Here is a 20,455-nt window from a genome sequence, read left to right on the forward strand (position 1 = left end):
GGAATTTTAATTTTTCGAGTATCTCTTATGTAAGAGTTGGCAATTCTATCGGTGAACGGAGTTCCACGAGTCTCCTCAATTAAGCTCTCGATTTCGGGAGCTGAGCTCGTTACCTTGTGAACTTGAGCTCCCAATTTCTGGAGAGCTGCGTGGGTTCGCTCCATGTACCTGCGAATTGCGTCAGGTCCCTCGAAGGGAAGGACATTTGGGTCATTATCAGATACTCGGCGAGCAGGTTCCTGGTGAGACCGAGCTCGGTCGTCTTCCCAGCTAGCTGGCGAAATAGGTCGCTCATTGGTCCTTAGGCTCCGAGCGAGGTTAGTGCGGAGAGCTGCAGGATCAGCATCCGTTCTTTGGTATTCGTCTGTGCTTGGGGTTGAAACCCTAGCTTGAAACACTGAAGCTGATGTTCTGGCCCCGGACGGTATGTTGGTTCCTGCTCCAGACCCGGAAGGAGGTGGCGGTGGAGGCAAACGGGTGCTCCCACCGGTGTTTCGATCAGGCATGGAGCTAGTTGTAGCTACATTGCTCCCCATGGTGCTGGTGATAGGAGGGGTAAACGCAGGAGCTGTCCTAGCGCGAGGCGTTCGGAAAGCAGGTTCCTGCCCTTCTGCACCTGGGCTATCAGGGGAGAAGTTCAGGCGCTCTCTAGGGAAGGAAGGGTCGGCTAACCGTTCATGGAAAGTGACTCCTCTTCCCTGGTGGACGGACGGTTGGGTCGTTGCGGATTGAGATCTGGTTATCTCTTCGAACTGTTGCTGCCGTTCGGCTAACTGTTGCACCGTTCGCTCGGTCTCTTGAGCTTTGTCCACTAACTGGAGCATCATCCGACGGATCTCAGAAAGCTGATCTTCCGTTTGGTTCGGAGCGGATTGATGCGATGGGTTATTGAGGGCTGAGGACCCAAAGTTGGTCCCTCCGGAGGCTCTCGGGTTATTTGCCCCCGGAGCAGTGCGGTTCGGTGAGCTATTGCTCTGGTTCGATTGATCGGGGTTAGATGGATTCGTTCCATCTAATGGATTCATCCTTTAAGCTTTAGAGAAAGGGATTCGATTATTTGTCCCCACAGACGGCGCCAATTGTGAGAGACAAGGTTTCACTTCTTAGATTTAGGTTAGGTCAAGAGAGATGAATGAGAATCGTGGGCTGAATCCCGTAAATAAACTTGAAGAATGAATATGATTTTATTGATGAGTTGAAAGATGATGAATACAAAGGAATATATCTTGTGATGATTAAAGAATACGTAATGCTTTTAATCTAGTACAAAAGTTGATATATGGAAAGAGATGGCTTGTCTTTTATCTTCTCCGTCTTTATATAGTCTAGGTTTCGTTGGCAACCCTTCAACTGTTCTCCTAGATCTTTGGCTTCAATTACGGAGCTCGCTTTAGGCTCCTCTTGACCGAGTCCCTTAAGGTGTTAGCTCACTTTCTGTCGTGACCTCTGCTATGATGTCTCCCAGGTCCAGTCGTCAGCTCGGCTTTCAGCTCCCTTTGTTATGATGGGCTTATCGCAACCCACATGCTAGCTCACGCTTATCGGTACCTCACCTGAGGGTCATATTCTGGTCCAACAGTTTTGACTCATACATACCTTGTGAACACCTCGAAATCCCCTATTCTTAAGAAGTCCATCTAGATCATCAAAGCGATCAACTTCCTGCAGTGAGATTGAATGAAAAAAACATGATAATGGAGCCAGACAAACGTCTCCTTCTACACACATACACAGTTAGATATAACTAGAATTAAAAGAAGTTCGTCAGCATAGTGTAGCACTAGTCCGTTACCCTGTTTCTTCATTAATGAAAAGAAGCCATTTTAACCATGATAGTAATCCTCAAATGAACCATAACATAACCAAGCAAGCATTCAATAAGAGACAAAAATAGCTTGTTGTAATACTAAGACCGTGACCAAGATAGAATAAACCTCGGAACTTGCTTGAAGACATAAGATGCTAGGATTATAGCGACTAATCTCCTTGCATATGAGGTGCTTCCGTCTATTCCACTCTAAGTGTTGCGGCGGAATATTTGTAATATAAGTCCATGTTGTTCGACGCATTGTCAACTCTAAGTACACTGTACGAACAAAAAGTAGTTTATCTGAGAAATGAACAAAGATTTTTCTTCAGACGCAAGTAAAGATAGAGATTACAGATTACACAAGAAAATGGTGTGAGTTTTAGCCTAGGGTTTGGGATCCCAGTATATGCTTTGTTGAGCCTTTCACCATTCTTTTGGTTGGGACTTGGGAGTTTAAATTACTTACTTATTTGCTCACCCAAACGGCCGAACCAGTTATCTTAATGTTATCTTGGTACGCTACCGGTTTAGTTTGGATATTACTACACGGTGTATACCAATCAGAGCCTGTATTTTTTCCTTTTCTAAACTTCAGGTTCAAGAAATGTTTTTTTTAATAAAGTTTCAAGAAATGTTTCCGATTTCATTTTTGATCGAGTAAATAATAGATGTTGGAAAATATATCATCAAGACACACACGTTGACATTGTTTCAAACAGTCTTTTTCTCCAAAGTCAACTGCGTTTTTTCAGAAGTCTCTGTGACTTGAGGTTCTCTCTTGTACTTTTGGGAAAAATTTCATCCTATTCTCTAGTTTATATGAAGATCGTTCATCCAAACTGGTGAAGATCAGAGCAATCAAGAATCATCTTTTGATTCTGTTTTGGTCATCTCAATCGTATGTTTTGGTAAGTTCGTGATCCCAAGTTGTTGTTCCGACAGTTCTTGACATCTTGTACACAAAATGTGTGGCACATCACCACCTCCACCTCCTCCTCTTCCCCCTCCACCCCTGCCGATGCGTGGAAGAGGAGTCTCACTGTCACCACCTCACCTTCCTCCGAAACATGGAAGCGGTGGGACTGATCCTCCTCCTCATCCTCCTCTATATGGAAGAGCACCACCACCTCCACTTTATCTGAATAGTAAAAGAGCCGTACCAACTGTTCTGCCTCCGGGTGATGGTGCTCCTCCCTACACAGTTTATCCTAAAGGTGTAGGGAGATGCCATGGTCTTGCACTTCCTCGTTCGAGAGTTTCTTATGTGATGAAATTAGCAAGTGCCTTATGGAACGACGAACAGAGACGTAAAAAAGGACAATTGTACTAATCTAACTTGATTTTTTGGGTTTAAAATATTTAAATTAAATGTTACTCTCTCTCGTTTATTAACTAATTCATCTTGTTTTCTCCTAGCGAACCAGGACCTCTTGCATCAGAAATAGAGACACTTTTGCTTCCAAAAGTGAAGAAGCCGGTTAATAACTCCGGATATGAACAAGGTATGCTATGATTTGCCAAGAATATGAGTGCCTCCCGCATACTTTGTAAAATTTATAAATGCTGTAATAATAAGAGGGTCTGTATATATGAGCCCCCATTGCATGTATTTATGCATTTGCGATTCAATATTTTATGCAAGTCCTTCAGAACATGTGTGTAGCTATCCTCTAGGATGCTGCTTTTGTTTTGACAAGAAGTTGTAGTTCAGACGCTTCAAATGTTGTTCAGTGATATGACTGTGGAATCATTAGGTTTTATGACATTAAACTGCTAACTGAATGGTGATATGGCCATATGGAATCAACCTCAGTTTCGAAACAATAAGATCAATATATTTGTCGCCACGATTTTGTTTGTTAATCTATGGTTTTAATTATACAGTACCGTATTCTCTTTAATATTGTGCAGATAGAAGATATAAACACTAGAGCTACAACCCGAACGTTATAAAATATTAGCCAGAACTCGACGTGGTATGGTGTCTAAACACACACATATTAAATGCGTCCTTTGGTCGTCATTCCACAAGACCATATTATATAAACTAACCGTTAAATAAAATATTACTATTTCTGTTAACATTCTTTATAATTGATTTTCCTCCAATTTTAGCCAAGATTTGTCATAAAATTGTAACTTTTTCCCTACGTTCGCGCTCCCTCCCTCTGTACACGAACCTAAATAAAGTACAAAACAACAAAAAATCTTTAATTTTGGTTTGTAATTGTAATTATCAAAAAAGTAATTAATCTAGTTTTTATTACCACTAATCAAATCAACCAACATTCCCATCACGTCTCATTCCTCCGTCTCATTGTTTTCTCTCAGGTTGGACTTTCTCCACGCGTGCGTCCGAAGTTTTCACCAGAAAACTTCGCCTGGATTTTTCTAGGTAAGCAGACAAATGATCGCTTTCATTAATCCTCCTCGTATCTTCATTGCCATGATATTTTGCTGATCACGACTTTAATTATCAACCATGTTTTGACTTCTTCCATTGGCTATTTTTTTTTTCTCTTTTGTTCCACCAAAGTGATCATCTATCTCCCCATCTCCTGGTAGTTTTGTTTGTAAAATGTTATGTTCTCGTTAGCTTTGTCTCTTCATATCTTTATAATTGCGATTCTAAAAGGTTATGTTTGTCTCTAACATGGTTATCTCCTGGTAATTTTGTCTGCAAAACGTTATGTTTTATTCTTGCTAGCATTCTCGGAAGTTTCCAGTAGTTGAACATGTTCTTATTAGGTTTGTCTCTCCATATCTTTACTGCCTTTCTAAAAGGTTAGCTAGGTTTTTTCATGATCAGTCTGGACAAAGTGTAATGAAACATTTACAAATTGTAAAAGAAAATATGTTCAATTTATTTTGAATGGTTAGCTAGGTTTTTCCTAAATCGCACGATCGGCTATGGGTTTATCTCTAAAAGGTTATCTCCTGTTAGCTTTCTGGTGCCATTTGATCCTGTTCTAATTTTTCTTATTATATTATATGGATATAATTTATAGAATCTAATCATCAAGTCTTTTTTTTTTTGTTTGTTGAATCAATCATGTCTCAGGAGTTGAATGATCCAGTTTTGGGTTTATCAAGTGTTTCCACAAGTTTGCTTACGAGGTCGACGCATAAATGAATCCTATGCGTGATCAATCAGGCAGCCCTTATGGAGATTCAACTCCTCGTAGTCCATTTTCTCCCTACTCCGGAGATGAAAGGCATAGAAACCTTGCAGATTCGAAAAGAGATACAACGACTCCTCGTAGTCCTTTCTCTCCATTTTCTCCATTATCTGGAGATGAAAGGCACAAAACTCTCGCAGAATCCAAATTCCAGCAAGCCCTCCCCTGTTCTGGTACATGTGTTGTAGTTACTAATGTCTGCCTGTGTTTGTCTATGTATAATCTTCTTGTTTACTGATTCTTTAAAGCCTTGTAGATCCATCATCCCCTGGATCAATGCATCATGGTGGACACAAGTTTCATGAGGTTTTCCAAATGAAACAAGGGCGTTATGATCTTCAAGCTTCAAAGATTTCTGAAATGATGAAATCAAGTAGCTTAGATGTACTTCTACTACCTCATCCAACATTTCCATACAATTAGTTTATTCTCTTTTTACAATGTTCTTTGGCTTATGTTTGATGCAGAATGCACCAACACAGTCACTACTAAGCGTTGTGAATGGGATTCTAGATGAAAGTATTGAAAGAAAGAATGGTGAAATCCCTCAGGTATTTTGAAGTCTAGCTATTAAGATCATACTGTGATTTACCGCTTGGGAAAGTTTTTGACAAAAGCTAACTAATGATCAGCGAGTGGCATGCCTTTTGAGAAAAGTTGTGCAAGAGATTGAGAGACGCATATCAACTCAAGCTGAGCATCTAAGAACGGTATGGTTTTTGTTTTATTGAAGAATATGTTTTCAGTTTCTAGTTTTGCTGAGTATATTTTTTTTTTCTGGTGCAGCAAAACAATATTTTCAAAACTCGAGAGGAGAAGTACCAGTCAAGGATCAACGTCCTAGAAGCCTTAGCATCAGGAACTGGTAAAGATAGTGAGGTATGTATCAATTTTTAACCAGTTTGGCCTCTAAGAGACTGTTTCCTGAATATCTTACCACATAGTGTGTTACATTCTCTCCTCTGCTGATGAACTGATTCTATGACAGATTGCTACACAACAGCTTAGACAAATTAAGGTAACATTATACTTTAGTAATAGTAGTATCTCTACATGTCTTTGACTTGATGTGCACTGTATGATAGACAGAGAAGTCAACCTGGGAAGAAAAGAAGAAGAACGGAGAAGAGGATATGCTTAAGCTGCTCAAAGAAAATTGTCAATACGACCTTGAAATCTCTGCGTTGAGGCAAGAGCTGGAGACAACTAAACGAGAATATAAACAACAATGCACGCAAATGGAAAGCCAAACCATGGTCAGTACGTTATTTTCTAAGTCAGGATGTTATCTTTTACTGTCCTGACATGAAGTTACTTTCAAATGAGATAGACAGAAAAGACAAAGTGGGAAGAACAGTGGAAGAACGAAGAGGAGGATATGGCCAAGTTATCAAAAGAAAACGATCAGTTCAACCTAGAAGTTTCAGCTTTAAGGAAAGAACTGGAGAAAACTAAGAAAGCATATGAACAGCAGTGCTCGCAAATGAAAAGCCAAACGATGCAAGCAACTACAGGACTTGAGATTAGGCTGAAGGAACTTGAGCAAGAGCGGAAAGAGGCAAACACTGTAAAAACTTCCCTTGAGGAAAGAGTCAACGAGCTCGAGAAGATGGGAGAAGAAGCACATACTGCTAAAGAAGCTCTTGAGGAAAAGATAAAAGAGCTTCACGAAATGGAGAATGAAACAAAAAGTGTTAATACAAGTCTTGAAGGAAAGATTCAAGAGCTTGAAGAGAATCTTGTAACTTGGAAGAATAAAGTCAAAAAAATGGATGAAATATCTGAGTCCAAACAACAAAGTTGGAGTCAGAAAGAAGTTTCCTATAAAAGGTTTATTGATTACCAGTCTCAGACACTAGAGGTATATATATATATATGTTTAGATCAACTGTTTTCTATAATCTATCTATAGTTGGCTAATTGTGCTGAATCTCAGGAGTTGAGGTTCTATTCAAGTTCCATCAAGCAAGAAATTCTGAAGGTTCAAGAGAACTATACAGAACAGTTCAGCCAATTAGGTAAGGGAATTTTCTAATAGATGCCAGATTTTTCATGACCTTGTAACTTTTTTTTTGTAGTTTTGATCAATCAGTATATGTCTCTTCAGGAAATAAACTGATTGAACTTAGCAATGCTGCCGAAAACTATCACGCTGTACTGACCGAAAACCGTAAGCTTTTCAATGAGCTTCAAGAGCTTAAAGGTATTAAGACGATCAAGCTAGAATCTCTCTTTTTAACCTTTGTTCAGATATGTAAATTTTCAAAATTTATGCAGCCTATAAGTTGTATACTTGTGACTTGCAGGAAACATCCGAGTGTTTTGCCGGGTGAGGCCTTTCCTTCCTGGACAAGGTGCACCAAACACTGTGGTCGAGTATGTTGGTGAGGATGGAGAACTAGTAGTTACCAATCCCACTAGGCCAGGGAAAGACGGTCTTCGCAAGTTTAGGTTCAATAAAGTTTATAGTCCAGCTGCTACTCAAGGTGTCATTCTTTTCTATTTTGCTAAACATTTCTTCCATTATCATTTATGTTATGGATGTTACATTGGACGCATCAAAGTATATTAATCAAAAGTTCATTTTTTATGTTGGATTCTTGCAGCTGAGGTCTTCACAGATATAAAACCTCTGGTTCGGTCTGTGCTTGATGGTTTCAATGTTTGTATCTTCGCATATGGACAGACAGGATCAGGGAAAACTTATACAATGGTATGTATGTTTTCACTGTTAATTTATTAAATGAAATGTTCTTTCTAAGTGGCCCAAGCAAATCATTCTTGTACCTTCCTTCTTGATCTTTCAGACTGGTCCAGATGGAGCAAGTGAAGAGGACTGGGGAGTTAACTATCGTGCACTCAATGATCTCTTTAAAATATCTCAATCTAGAAAGGGAAACATAAACTATGAAGTTGGAGTGCAAATGGTTGAGATATACAATGAACAAGTGCTGGATTTGCTCTCTGATGACAGTTCTCAAAAGAAATATCCTTTTTGTTTCAACTTCTTGCTCTTATACTCTCTTTCTTTCTTTACTAGTTGTTTTAAGTTTACTTTGACCTTGCACACACTAGGGATCTTGTCTACAACTTCACAAAATGGTTTAGCTGTGCCTGATGCAAGCATGTATCCCGTGAAATCAACCTCAGATGTAATTACATTGATGGACATTGGACTGCAGAATCGTTCTGTTGGTGCTACTGCCATGAATGAACGAAGTAGTCGCTCTCACAGGTTATTACTTCATATTTGATCTCCATGAAACAAAACATGTGTGTTTTTAACAGGTCCTTAACACTGAAATATATGGTTTCTGATGCAGCATTGTCACTGTTCACGTATGTGGTAAAGATATGAAGACCGGTTCTGTGTTATATGGAAATCTTCATTTGGTGGATCTGGCTGGAAGTGAGAGAGTAGATCGTTCTGAAGTTAAAGGAGACAGACTTAGAGAAGCACAACATATAAACAAATCGCTTTCCTCTCTTGGAGATGTGATATTCTCTTTGGCTTCAAAGAGTTCTCATATACCATACAGAAACAGCAAGCTAACACAATTACTCCAAAGCTCTCTTGGTTAGTACTGATGCTCTAGTTTCTGAATTTAACTGATCTAATCATAAACATAACATTGTATACTTGGTGATGTTGGAGAATAGGAGGACAAGCAAAGACCCTAATGTTTGTGCAACTCAATCCTGATGCTATTTCATATTCAGAGTCCATGAGTACATTAAAATTCGCAGAACGTGTCTCTGGAGTTGAACTTGGTGCTGCAAAGAGCAGTAAAGATGGTAAAGATGTTCGAGACCTAATGGAACAGGTAAGGTGGAGACTTATAATCTTTTTTTCCGTCCTGAATTTTTGGAGGCTGTACAAAATTAGCAGAGATTTTAGTTTAACAAAATTGGGAGCTTATGTTTATTATACATTACCTCTTAAAATTTTAGACGCCATAAGCCAATGTGTTTCATTTGGTTATGCTTAGAACCGGTTCTTGTTACCATTCACAATTACATGAATTATTTGTTTTGTTTACAGTTAGCGTCGCTTAAGGACACAATAGCAAGGAAAGATGAAGAGATAGAGAGGCTTCATTCGGCAAAGGACATTCATCATCCTCATAGACCTCAGAAACCAATGGTGAGGATAAAGAGCTTAGGACAAACCGATGACATAAACTCAGAAACTGGAGAGTATTCATCACACTCAAGACACGCAGTTACTGACGGCGAGAGTTTAGCCTCCTCCGTCGAAGCAGAGTCTGAGGAGAGATTGAGCGAAGTGACATCTGATGCTGCCTCTAACGGAACTCAAGGATCACCTGATGTTGCTAAGAGACCACCCAAGATTTCAGACAGGTTAAGACTCAAACTTATGACATGTTGTGGTTCCTAAGAGATTGTTTTCTTGTGTCTGACGTTCTAATGGTACATGAAATTACAGAGCAAAGTCAACGACTTCAAGGTCCTCGGCTGTAACACGACCACTTGATAAGCTTCGGAAAGTAGCTACAAGAACAACATCGACCGTTTCTAAGGTTGCATCGGGCTTGACGTCATCGAGTAAGCAAAACTGAGAACCTATACATAAGTATTAATTTTTGTGTTTAGTTTTCTAATTTTGAGATTAATTGCAACGAACTTTTGTTTAATTGATATGATTTCTAGGCAGCAAGAAGACAAGCAACGCTTCTAGTTTGTCAAAATCTTCTAAACGGTGGGCGTAATTGACGCTTTAACTCCTAGCCGTAGCCGACCGACATTCCTTACACGCAACACTGCATATACCACTCTTTTTTGGTTCGGAAAACCTTACGTACGGTTTTTCATTTTCCTTTAATATATGGCTTCGACTGGGACTATAAAGTACAAACTATACCCATATTTTATGTGATTTACGTATCAAATATTGTAAATACATACATCTTAGACCATGTTTATCCATGGATCCTAAGTGGGTTTTTAAGCAAAATAACCTATTTTATTATTTCACAGATTTTTTTTTTTGTAAACCAAAGAAAAATAGCTTATCACATTTTTCAGGGTACTACGTACGTACTGGTAATTTCATGCATGTGGTTATATAATTGAAATATATAAATTTAGCGATATTGCGTTCTTTCACCTATTCAATGTTATATATTAATTTATTATTATTTTGTAATATCACCAAACGTAACTGATAAAATTATAGAGTCAATTAGCTAAAAAATCACAAAAAGTTAGAAATTATGTAAATACACATGATGTGACAAGTTGTGTGTCTATGAACAAATATACCATGGTGTGTGATTCATGGTATTGAGTTAATTGTGGAAAAAATTGTGTATATGGGATGCAATTTCACTGAATTATATCTGAAGTATGAAACATGTAATTCGGTTTTCTTCCTTCCATTAAAAAGTCACTCAAACTCAAATTACAATACTCAAAATTGAAAATTCAATTCCTGTAAATTACAATATCTAATAACACCTCAAAAGGAATTGATCATGGGCCGATCCTAAACGAATAAAGCAAATCTGTATAAGCCCCTAATGTGCGAGGCCCAAGTTTGTTTTCACGTACTGTTGCTGTGTCGCGTGTCAAAGCGCACCCGGGAATAATACTCAAGTTGTCACGGTTGCGAGTACCGACGAAGACAATGGCGGGGAAGCAAATCGGCGCAGAGGGCGGTGTGCCAGAGAATCTCGCCGGAATGACCAAAAGCCAGCTTTACGATATCATGTCTCAGATGAAGGTTGTCTTCTCTCTACTCGTCGATTATCGGCTACAACACTTTCCCGAATCTTGTTTTGTGATTGATTGAATCTGATGACGCAGACGCTGATCGATCAAAACCACGAGCAAGCGAGAGAGATTCTGATCCGGAACCCTCTTTTGACCAAGGCTCTTTTCCAGGTGAGCTTCTTACTCGATTGTACTGCTTTGATTAAATGTTTAAGTTAAAAAATTAGGGTTTGTGATTTTGTGACATGAACAACGTGTTGATGGCTAGGCACTAAAAATCATCTACATATAGATTTACAAAAATTAGGGTTTTTGGGATGTTGTATATGATGTTATATGTTGGTGAATGTCAGGCACAGATCATGCTTGGTATGGTTCAGCCTCCTCAGGTGGTATTTGCTTGAATCCCTTCAAAGAAAAAATTGCTTAAGTCAATTCATTTTCATGCGCTTTTTAATTAACAACTCTGTTCATCTAGGTTCCAAAAGTGGATCCTCTAGTCGCGGCACAGCCTCAACAGTCCCGTCAATCGATCCCGACAAAGCCAAACGTTAACGCTCATGTTTCATCTGTTCAAGGCGGAGAGCCAGCAGCTACAATGCAACCACAAGCACCTATTAGAAAACATCCAATGCAACAACAACAGCCAATGCCTATGCCTCCTCCACCTTCTGTCTCTGCAACCAGTAATGCTCCATCACAGCCTCGTTTTTCCCTTCCCCAGCGTCATGGACATCTGAATCCTGCTGGCAGTTCTTTGTCCCATCCACAGTCTTCTCAAGTTCAAAACGCGCCTCCTCTAGCTCCCCATCATCCAACATCCCAACAACCTCAGTTTCATCATCTTGATATACCAGCCTCCTCTACTCAGTTGCAACAACAGCAGCCAATGCACTCTGTTGGGGGTTCTCATTTAGCTCAACAACAGCCTAGACCATATCATCATCAGTTTGGACCATCCCAGCCTGGTCCCAACGCTGCGTTTCAACACCATGGCGCCCCTCCTCAGCATCATTCTCAACCCATGTTTCATGTGAGTTTTATTGAGTAGCTTATTATCCGTTTTCTTTTGTTTCATGGTTTTGACTGACTAAAGCTTTGTTTATTTGAACCAATTCATAGTCAGGCAACAGACCCCCGGCTTCTGGTGGACCGCAGTTCCCTCAGGGACAGCCACATCTGCCTAGTCAGCCACCATATCAGGTACTCTATACTCTTACTCTCTTATACCTTTAGGCAGTATGTTTGGTTGTTTTGCAGATTGATTATGCAATTTATCTTTGTGCTCCTTCAGTGAGTAGGATTCACCCTTTAATAAGTATTCTTTCCGACATTTTTCATTGTTCTTAATCAGATATGGGAAATTTCCAGCAATAATTCTTCTCATCTTTGTTCTTCGTCATCTAGTTTCTAATTTTCTGCTTCTGTTTGCGTAAAATCCTGTTCTCGCTTAAAACAATAATTAACCTGAATAAAAATTGTGCAGGTTTTAGTTATGCTTTTGAATCTAACTGCTTGTATTCTTCCAGGGTGGAGGACAATTTCGTGGGGACTACAATAATAACCAATTGGGAGGTCCGATGGCTGCAGAGAGAGGTCCTTGGATGGCTAGCCAACCAGAGAGCTCAAACATTACTCATCTCCCAGGATTAGGACCGGCTCCTCCACCAAGCCAAGTTGGGCCTGGAGGCGGACCACCACCTCGCCCTGCACCGGTAATTGACCTTCTCATATTGCAACTGAAAGAACCAGCCATTGATCCGATAATATATCATGTCCATGGTTGTGTGGTTCTGTCATTTTAACATTCCGTTTCCAGTAGTTTGCGTCCTTAGCCGGAGTTCTAAATGACTTTTGAGCAAAAAGAGGCTTGTGTTCATTTGTTAATGATTATTGTCTGTTTTCTTTTTTCTTGTGCAGATATCTGCAGATATGGAGAAGGCATTGCTTCAACAGGTGATGAGTCTGACCCCAGAGCAGATCAATTTACTGCCACCAGAACAGAGAAATCAAGTCCTTCAGCTCCAACAGATTCTCCGACAGTGAAGCTCATTGATAGAAATCACTTGGTCTCCATTAGCAGAGACGGCTTTTGGTTTGAATGTAAGGTCCGAGACAAGTTTGAGATGATTTGTCATTGTGTTGAAAAAAGAAGTAATTAATTGTACTTTTTTAAGTTCAAGTATCATTTAATACTTTGCTCATAGGCCCCCAGGAAAATGATGTGTTCTCTCACTTCTGACTTTAAAAGTTTCGTTCTTGTTTATGGTTATGATCAGTCTTTCAAGTCCTAACACTGCCTGCGGAAATGAACCGAACTCGCCAAACCCAACCGATTTCTTTTTGTTTACGCTTCAAATTCGGTTCAGTTTAGTTTTTTTTTTTTTTTTTTTTGGTTATCGGTTATATTTAACCATACCGAAATTATATTCAAATTTCAACCCAATTTTTTAAATAGTTATAATCGAATCAACCTTATAAAATCTGGATTCAATTCAGTAGAATTTCCAAACAAATCAATGATTGTTAAACGGTTAAACCAAACCGAACAGTCGGTAAGATTTTGTACAGACTTAAACTTAGTAAACCAATTCGCAGGCCTGACTGTGGTTTAACGTTGGCAGTCAAAAACACACTAACAGACATGTTTAAAAAGCCCGGCCCAGGCCCAACCAAATTCAATAACATAACATTTACCTCTGAAATCGACAACTCGTAAACTGCTCCGGCCACCAACGCCATCAGTCGCCGGGGAACCCAATCGCAGATTCGCTCGTCGCGGCGTCTTCGCCATGAGGTTCCGGTACGCCATGGTCTGCTCCTCGAATCAGAACCGGAGCATGGAGGCTCACTTCCTCCTCAAGAGGCAAGGTCTCGACGTAGCTTCGTACGGGACAGGGTCTCACGTGAAACTACCTGGACCATCCGCCAGAGAGCCTAACGTCTACGACTTCGGAACTCCGTACAAGCAGATGTTCGATGAACTCAGGCGCAAGGATCCTGAGCTGTATCCTATCTTGATTTGTTCCTTAAGCTTCGAATCCCTAATTGCTGTGATAATCTCAGAGATGCTTTGTTTTTTTTTTGTTTTTTTTGTAGTTAGAACATTGTTTAGTGAACTGTTTGAGCCTTTGTAAGCTTGAGGTTTTGGTAACAACCTTGACGGTTTATTCAGTTACAAGAGGAATGGGATCTTGCAGATGCTTAAGAGGAACCTAAACGTGAAGCTTGCTCCTCAGAGATGGCAAGATAATGCTGGTGATGGCGTGTTTGATGTTGTCATGACGTTTGAAGAAAAGGTTTTCGATTCTGTTCTTGAAGGTAATCAAGATTCTTCATCTCAGTCAGTTCTTGAACGGCAGTTGATATATAGTTGTTCCTCCTGCTTCTCCTATTTGAACAAGGTCGAAATGTTGTGGCTTTTTACCTAATCTATGCGCAGTGTTTTCCCAATAATCTTGTTATGTGGTGATTTTAGCTCGAACTAGTTAGGTTTAAGATGTTTAAATATGAATTGTTGATGTTGATGAGCATCGAGCAGAAGTTGCTCTTGTGGAGATGAAAGTAATTATAACAGTCTTTGTGTGTGTCTTTACTATCTTGATCTCATCGATTTATTTGTTATTTACCAATCTGCAGATCTTAATAACAGAGAGCAGTCACTGATGAAAACCATACTTGTGATGAACTTGGAGGTTAAAGATAACCACGAGGAAGCAGCTATAGGTGGCCGTCTTGCCTCGGAACTCTGTCAAGAGGTCAGTAATCAAATAAAGAAATATATATATATCCATTCAATTGTTGTCAATTAGTCAGTTTTTTTCCATCACTCATGTAGTTGCAGCCTTTTGATAAAAGTTTATATTGGTGTGATACCTCCTGATATTAGATATATTATTGTTTGTGGGTTTTAGATTGAAGGGAATGAAACATGGGAAGATACAATAGATGACATTGTCGCTGGCTTTGAAAAACAGCAAAGGCGGAAACTTGTCTATAGCATCTCATTCTACTGAAGATACCATTGTCATCAGTTGCAGTTATCTGTCAATGTCAGCTTTTCTTTCCTCCTTAGATTATGTAGAATGCTGTTTTGTGGCCCGAACCTTGGCGATGGTTAATCGTTTTGGTATGCTTAAGGTTATATTGTCTTCCAAACGCGTTCCTCTGTTTGTTTCTATTTACTTGAAAGCTGAAACAGAACCATGATGAGCAGATGCTACAAGAAAACAAATATGTTTTACTTTTTTTGTTGAAATTTCAAGAAAAACGTAATATGAAAGTTACAAAATGGATAACAGATATGTGACACTACTTGTCCTTTGCCCCAGCAATAATTCTTTTTGTATTCAGATTCAACTTCCACATAAGAAACGTTTCTTTTAGTCCCCAACTATTTCGTCATCTTCACCAAAACAGCTAGAAAAAATCATTTTAGTAAAAGAAGCGGTTTGGTCCCTGATGATGATGAATGGGAATGGCAGAAGAATCGTTCTGTGGTGGAACCGGAGAACGTGATGCATTACATGACGGAGAGAGAACTCATGTGGCGAGCAACGAAGATTCAAGAAACGCCGTTGAGGACGACAGAGAAAGTGGCGTTTATGTTATTGACGAGAGGGAAGCTTCCTATGTTCGTTTATGTTGCTCAAAAAAAGGGAAGCTTCCTTGCTAAACTGTGGAGAGATTTTTCCAAGTCTATCTAAAATTACAAAACTTTGTTAATTTACTATGTATTTACAAACTAGACGAAATATTTCAAACATGACTTTACGATCAACAATTATATTTGTCTTATGACAATTCTCGTCCGTCTTTAAAAACTTCATGCCTAAAATTTCTATATACAAATATTTGAAAAAATTATAAGCTTTTTTATTATTCTGTATAGTTTTTTTCTCCGAGAGTTCGAAACCTTGAACTTCATAAATTTTTAGTTAAACTACTAAACTAAAGAAACTTTAACAAAACCTTGTTCACATATTTTTATTATAATGTAGATACCAGGACCGAAGCATAACTAATCTTTAAAAAGGCAATACCAACCACTATTTTGATTTCGGATTTTCCGAGACCACATGACAATATTAAAGTCCCACATCGCGCAGTGACATAGTCCTTAGAAAATATATATTTTCTAATAAATGCATGGATAATATTCCAATTTTGAACTAGAGCTTGTGGTACGTGTTAGGGTCATCAATAATATGATAATCATTATCAAAGCCTATAGTTCGCTCAACATATGATTTCTCACGTAAACAGTTTTCTACTTGTGTTACCTGTAAAAATAACTCATATTATTATGGTATTTTTGAGATGTTGGGTTTGGGCTGTTTCCTTTAAACCGTTTTCTACCTATATCTCGAGAGGGCCTATTAAAATCTCACATCGTGTGGTAACATGTTCCTTGGGCAATATATAAATATATGGACAATCCTCCATTCTTTAGCTAATTTTTGGGCGTGAGTTAAGTTCATCGCTAATATGGTATCATAGTCCATGGTAAAAACTCAGCATATGATTTCTCACATAAATAGTTTCCTACATGTTTAGCATGTACAAGTGGCTCATGTTGTTGTGGTATTCCGAGATGTTGGGCTTAGGATGTTTCCTATGGATCGTTTCCCACCCACATCTCGAGAGGGCTTTTAACATCTCACACTGTGGATGTGTAGTGCCCTTGGGCAATATACATGTAATGTGATAATCCTCCACTCTTGAGCTATAGTTTTTGGGTGTTAATTAGGCACATCACTAATATGGTATTGGAGTCTAGGGTTTGACCCAGCATATGATTTCCTATTTCTACTTGTGTAGCATGTAAAAGTGGTCCTATTAAAGTCTCACATCGTGTGGTGACATGATCTTTCGACAATATATAAGTGTATAAACAATCCTATACTCTTGAGTTAGCTTTTGGGTGTAAGTTAGACTCATGACTAATAGACATAATCCCATCTTCTTCTAATCAAACACTAGTAACTTAATTCGTGATAAAACTGAAATCAGAACGACATATTTATATCTTATCTCTATTTTTTTTTTCCTTTTATCACCATGCTATACTGTTTGGCTAAACACATTGCATTCTTTCGTTTGCTTTGTATGAAAAATGTTGTTGAAATCAAGCTAATTAATAATATTTTACTGTATAACTTCAACTAGGCATGGGCGTTCGGGTCGGGTATTTCGGATTTTAGTTCTTTTTTATAACACCACCTAGGTCCCATTCAAGTAAATTTACAAGTACGGGTCGGATTCGAATATAACACATCGGGTTCGGGTCGGTTCTGTATCACATCATAGAACCCATAAAGTAACCATATATCATTCGGATTCGGGTTATATCGGATCGGTTCGGATATACCCGATATAAAATCTAAAATTTAAAAGCAGAACATAAGAAATATATACTTATGTATATATAATTAAGTATTTAAAGTAGTTATTTAAATTTTAAATACTTATTGTTAGATACCATATCAAAATAAATATGAAATTGAATATTTGAAGTATATGATGTTTCATATAACTATATTGTATATTAGTTTGGACATTCGGAACGGTTTCTTCGGATATCTTTTCGGATTTTTTAGTTTTTTCGGTTTTTCGGGTTACCCGTTCGGGTTCGGTTAATAACACTTCGGGTTCGGATATGTTTTGTACCACCTTACAAGATGCATTCAGGTATTTTTTACATTTCGGACCCGGTACAGATCGGATTTTTTGGTTCGGGTTCGGTTTGGATTTCGGATTATGGATTTTATGCTCAGGCCTAACTTCAACCATGTGGATCCACTACAAGAAAACATAAGCTTAACGAGGACGGTTTTCCTCGTGAGTTCGTCGTAAAAGAGGCTTTACGACGAATTAGCGAGGAAACACGTTTTCTCGTTACTCATCCGTCGTAACACATATTTCCACGCCAATTCGTCGTAAAGACGAAGTACATCATTTCGTCGTAAAGACCACGTAAATATTCCACGTAAGGAGGTCACTATATTTCCTCGTAAATACCTCGAAACGAGTTCCTCGTAAACTACACGTAAATACCTCAAAAGTGTTTTCTCGCAAAATACACGTAACTACCACGAAAGTATTTCTTCGTAAAATACTCGTTTATCTTTCCTTGTCATTTCCTCGTAAATGTTTTCTCGTAAAATACTCGTTTATTTTTTCTCGTCATTTCCTCGTAAAGTTTTCACGTAAATAGATCGTACATTAGCTACGAATTTACTTCGTTTTTATTATTTTACAGAATTTCAAAATATAATTGAAAAATAATTAAAATTATTTAATTTATTAATAAAATTATAATTTAAAATATAAATAAATCAATACGAAAATATTTTATATATAAATAAGTTTTGAATTTATAATACAACAACCGGAAAAAAAAGAACTAAGGGTCGTTCATTGCCTGGTAGAATTCATCACTCCTCCTCGCAGCATCTGCCTCGTTATGTGTGTCGGATGACTCGCCTCCAATAGGATGTTGTTGTCGCATGTTCCTCAACATGGACTCACATTCCGGATTTGTGGCCGCTATAACGTCCAAGAAGCCCTCGACTCCACCCATACGAGGTTTTGTCGCGGCCAACTCGTTACGCAGCTCAGTGACTTCATCATCCCGTCGCTGACCATAAGACGATATCGCTCTCGGAACATCGTTGACGAAACCAATCCCCAACGTCCGTCCTTTTTTTTTATGGACAACCTTAAAAACAAAAAAATAAATATTGTTAGTAAAAATTTAAAGTTAAATTAAACAAATAATAAAAAATTAAAATTTCAAAAAATTTACCTCCTCGTAAATCTTATCTACCTCAAGTGTGGATAAGGTGACGGGTAATCCGTCGGTAGACTGCTGGGTCAGCTGGGTCTGGCGGTCTTCAACCCGAGCAACCACGTCGTTGTAGATTTGCTCGGACTTGCCATCTACAAATACGCTCGCCTTGTTCTTGTGGGTCCCCTTGTAAAGTTCCATAAGAGACGGGAGATGTCCCGTCTCTTTGGCCTAAAAAACATTTAAGAAAGTTAGAATAAAAATATATATATTAAAAAAATTATTTAATAAAATATTTAATTACCATTTCCAAATGTGAAGCATAGGCCTGTTTCAGTGCTCATCGGCGTGGGATTTTTGGCCCGTAGTGTGAAACATCGGCCCGTTTCCGTGCTCATCGGCCGTGTTACGGGAGTTAGAGCAAGACTGGACGATTCTAATGGAATCAGGAAGACGCCAACAACGGATGAGGCCATCCCACACATCTGTGGTGAGCGTAAATCATGAAAAAATTAAAGTATATATAATTAATTAATAGAAACTTACAGCGTAAATTTTGAACCACACCTTTCTGACGTAGTGAGGCGTCTTACTCCAGTTCGGATGTGCCACGGAGAAGTAATCTTTGATCGTGTCGGTTACGTCCGATGCAAGACATCCGTCAATCCCCAACCTGGAAAGTAAAAATTTAAAATATAAATTATTTTTTAATGTTATAAAAGAATTTTAAACGAATTAAAAAAAAAATTAATGCAACATACCACAAAGTTCCGTCCGGTTGGTCGGGGTCGATGACTAGTAAATCTTCTCTGCCTGGCAGACGGAGATGTCCTCTACAGTGTACTGCAAGTTAGGAGCACTCGGAGGCACCATCAAATTGGGATGAATATCAGCGGGCATCGGAGGTGCCATCAGAGGAGGCACAGGAGGAGGCATCGTCGGATGAGCTATCGGGGAAGGCACATGAGGAGCCGATGGTGCACTAGAAGAAGTAGACCCAGAGACTCTCTGAGTGTACTGAGTCTCGGGGACAGTCTCCTGACCCGAAGAACCGGGAGCTGAAGAAGATGGGTCTAAATAACTATCCGGCTCACCGAACATCTCTTTGTAATGAGCAGTAAGTCTGCTTTTTCGAACCTGGGAAAAAAATTTAATTTTTAAAATTAACATCAACACTATATTTCCCAACATTATCCACCTAATCAACACTAAATAACATAAAATCCGTAAACCTATCTAAATTCCCTATACTAACCACCTAATCTATATACTAACCACCTAATATATCCTAAACTAACCAAATTAGAGAGGAATTAGAGAGGCTTACCATTGCCACGAAATGGAGAGGAAGTGGAGAGGAAGTAGAGAGGAAAGGAAGAGTGAGCGCTCGGAGGTATATATAAGATTACATATCATCGCAATTTTCTTGTAAGGTTACAGCGAAATAGCGAGCAATTACAAAGGCCCACGTTTTATACTACAAGGAAATAGCGAGGAATTACAAAAGCCCGCGTTTTTATATACGAGGTATTAACGATGATTTTATTATCGTTGCAAATTCCTCGTAAGGTTACGACGAAATAGCGAGCAATTCTTCGAGGAAATAGCGAGGAATTACAAGGGCCCGCGTTTTTATATACTAGGTATTAACGAGCCGCGCTTTCCTATAAATATACCCACAACTCTCCTTCTCAAACCACACACAAACTCCCAAATCACACTCCTCAGCAAAATCCTATACAAATTATAAATATTTGAAAAAAAAAGGAAGAGAAGAAGATATTAGAATTCATGTGGGCGAGACTTACGTATTATAATTGTTGGAAAACTTGCCACATGTGAATCTGGTATTTTTCTTCTTTTTCTTTTTTTCTAGTTTTTACATTACGAGGTATTTACGACGATTTCGTCCTACGTGGAATTAATGAGGACCGTGTTCTTTAT

General features: G+C 38.8%; 4 protein-coding genes across 6 annotated transcripts; all 4 read left to right on the forward strand.

The window, feature by feature from the left end:
• The first annotated feature begins 2,016 nt into the window (after positions 1-2,016).
• LOC125588584 (formin-like protein 20) lies at positions 2,017-3,554 on the forward strand. Of its 2 annotated transcripts, none has more exons than XM_048760032.1 (3): positions 2,017-2,988; positions 3,025-3,133; positions 3,235-3,554. In XM_048760032.1, exons 1-3 carry the CDS (start codon positions 2,775-2,777, stop codon positions 3,290-3,292), a joined length of 381 nt encoding a protein of 126 aa, XP_048615989.1. In that variant the 5' UTR covers positions 2,017-2,774; the 3' UTR covers positions 3,293-3,554. The 2 variants fall into 2 exon arrangements, with proteins under 2 accessions (XP_048615989.1, XP_048615988.1); XM_048760031.1 differs by having other exon boundaries at positions 2,034-2,988; positions 3,227-3,554.
• Positions 3,555-4,061: 507 nt separating this feature from the next.
• On the forward strand, positions 4,062-9,979 carry LOC111212480 (kinesin-like protein KIN-14P). The gene is made up of 20 exons (XM_048760028.1): positions 4,062-4,205; positions 4,872-5,162; positions 5,246-5,373; positions 5,457-5,540; positions 5,622-5,699; positions 5,776-5,868; positions 5,978-6,007; positions 6,075-6,245; positions 6,320-6,850; positions 6,926-7,007; positions 7,097-7,192; positions 7,296-7,475; positions 7,596-7,702; positions 7,797-7,975; positions 8,060-8,224; positions 8,313-8,566; positions 8,650-8,813; positions 9,032-9,351; positions 9,437-9,555; positions 9,661-9,979. Exons 2-20 carry the CDS (start codon positions 4,940-4,942, stop codon positions 9,717-9,719), a joined length of 3,063 nt encoding a protein of 1,020 aa, XP_048615985.1. The 5' UTR covers positions 4,062-4,205; positions 4,872-4,939; the 3' UTR covers positions 9,720-9,979.
• Positions 9,980-10,526: 547 nt separating this feature from the next.
• On the forward strand, positions 10,527-12,994 carry LOC106402545 (proline-rich protein 2). 2 transcript variants are annotated; one of them, XM_013843310.3, is made up of 7 exons: positions 10,527-10,732; positions 10,816-10,893; positions 11,076-11,114; positions 11,201-11,755; positions 11,845-11,925; positions 12,252-12,437; positions 12,643-12,994. In XM_013843310.3, the coding sequence occupies exons 1-7, from the start codon at positions 10,637-10,639 to the stop codon at positions 12,766-12,768; spliced, it is 1,161 nt and encodes a 386-aa protein (XP_013698764.1). In that variant the 5' UTR covers positions 10,527-10,636; the 3' UTR covers positions 12,769-12,994. The 2 variants fall into 2 exon arrangements, with proteins under 2 accessions (XP_013698764.1, XP_013698765.1); XM_013843311.3 differs by having other exon boundaries at positions 11,076-11,111.
• Positions 12,995-13,407: 413 nt separating this feature from the next.
• LOC111210033 (RNA polymerase II subunit A C-terminal domain phosphatase SSU72-like) lies at positions 13,408-14,980 on the forward strand. The gene is made up of 4 exons (XM_022710289.2): positions 13,408-13,729; positions 13,898-14,043; positions 14,362-14,480; positions 14,637-14,980. Exons 1-4 carry the CDS (start codon positions 13,515-13,517, stop codon positions 14,736-14,738), a joined length of 582 nt encoding a protein of 193 aa, XP_022566010.2. The 5' UTR covers positions 13,408-13,514; the 3' UTR covers positions 14,739-14,980.
• Positions 14,981-20,455: the final 5,475 nt, after the last annotated feature.

This window comes from Brassica napus, chromosome C6 (genome assembly GCF_020379485.1).
Source record: "Brassica napus cultivar Da-Ae chromosome C6, Da-Ae, whole genome shotgun sequence".
Taxonomy (NCBI): Eukaryota; Viridiplantae; Streptophyta; class Magnoliopsida; order Brassicales; family Brassicaceae; genus Brassica; species Brassica napus.

Excerpts from the sequence above, each read along its gene's own strand:
- LOC125588584 (XM_048760031.1), top strand. The coding sequence starts at position 2,775 with ATGTGTGGCACATCACCACCTCCACCTCCTCCTCTTCCCCCTCCACCC. Across the intron at positions 2,989-3,024 it reads ACCAACTGTTCTGCCTCCGG|GTGTAGGGAGATGCCATGGT; the intron begins GTGATGGTGCTC and ends TTTATCCTAAAG. Across the intron at positions 3,134-3,226 it reads AGACGTAAAAAAGGACAATT|CGAACCAGGACCTCTTGCAT; the intron begins GTACTAATCTAA and ends GTTTTCTCCTAG.
- LOC106402545 (XM_013843310.3), top strand. The coding sequence starts at position 10,637 with ATGGCGGGGAAGCAAATCGGCGCAGAGGGCGGTGTGCCAGAGAATCTC. Across the intron at positions 10,894-11,075 it reads TGACCAAGGCTCTTTTCCAG|GCACAGATCATGCTTGGTAT; the intron begins GTGAGCTTCTTA and ends GGTGAATGTCAG. Across the intron at positions 11,115-11,200 it reads TGGTTCAGCCTCCTCAGGTG|GTTCCAAAAGTGGATCCTCT; the intron begins GTATTTGCTTGA and ends CTGTTCATCTAG.
- LOC111212480 (XM_048760028.1), top strand. The coding sequence starts at position 4,940 with ATGAATCCTATGCGTGATCAATCAGGCAGCCCTTATGGAGATTCAACT. Across the intron at positions 5,163-5,245 it reads GCAAGCCCTCCCCTGTTCTG|ATCCATCATCCCCTGGATCA; the intron begins GTACATGTGTTG and ends AAAGCCTTGTAG. Across the intron at positions 7,703-7,796 it reads CAGGGAAAACTTATACAATG|ACTGGTCCAGATGGAGCAAG; the intron begins GTATGTATGTTT and ends TTGATCTTTCAG.
- LOC111210033 (XM_022710289.2), top strand. The coding sequence starts at position 13,515 with ATGAGGTTCCGGTACGCCATGGTCTGCTCCTCGAATCAGAACCGGAGC. Across the intron at positions 13,730-13,897 it reads AGGCGCAAGGATCCTGAGCT|TTACAAGAGGAATGGGATCT; the intron begins GTATCCTATCTT and ends CGGTTTATTCAG. Across the intron at positions 14,481-14,636 it reads CCTCGGAACTCTGTCAAGAG|ATTGAAGGGAATGAAACATG; the intron begins GTCAGTAATCAA and ends TGTGGGTTTTAG.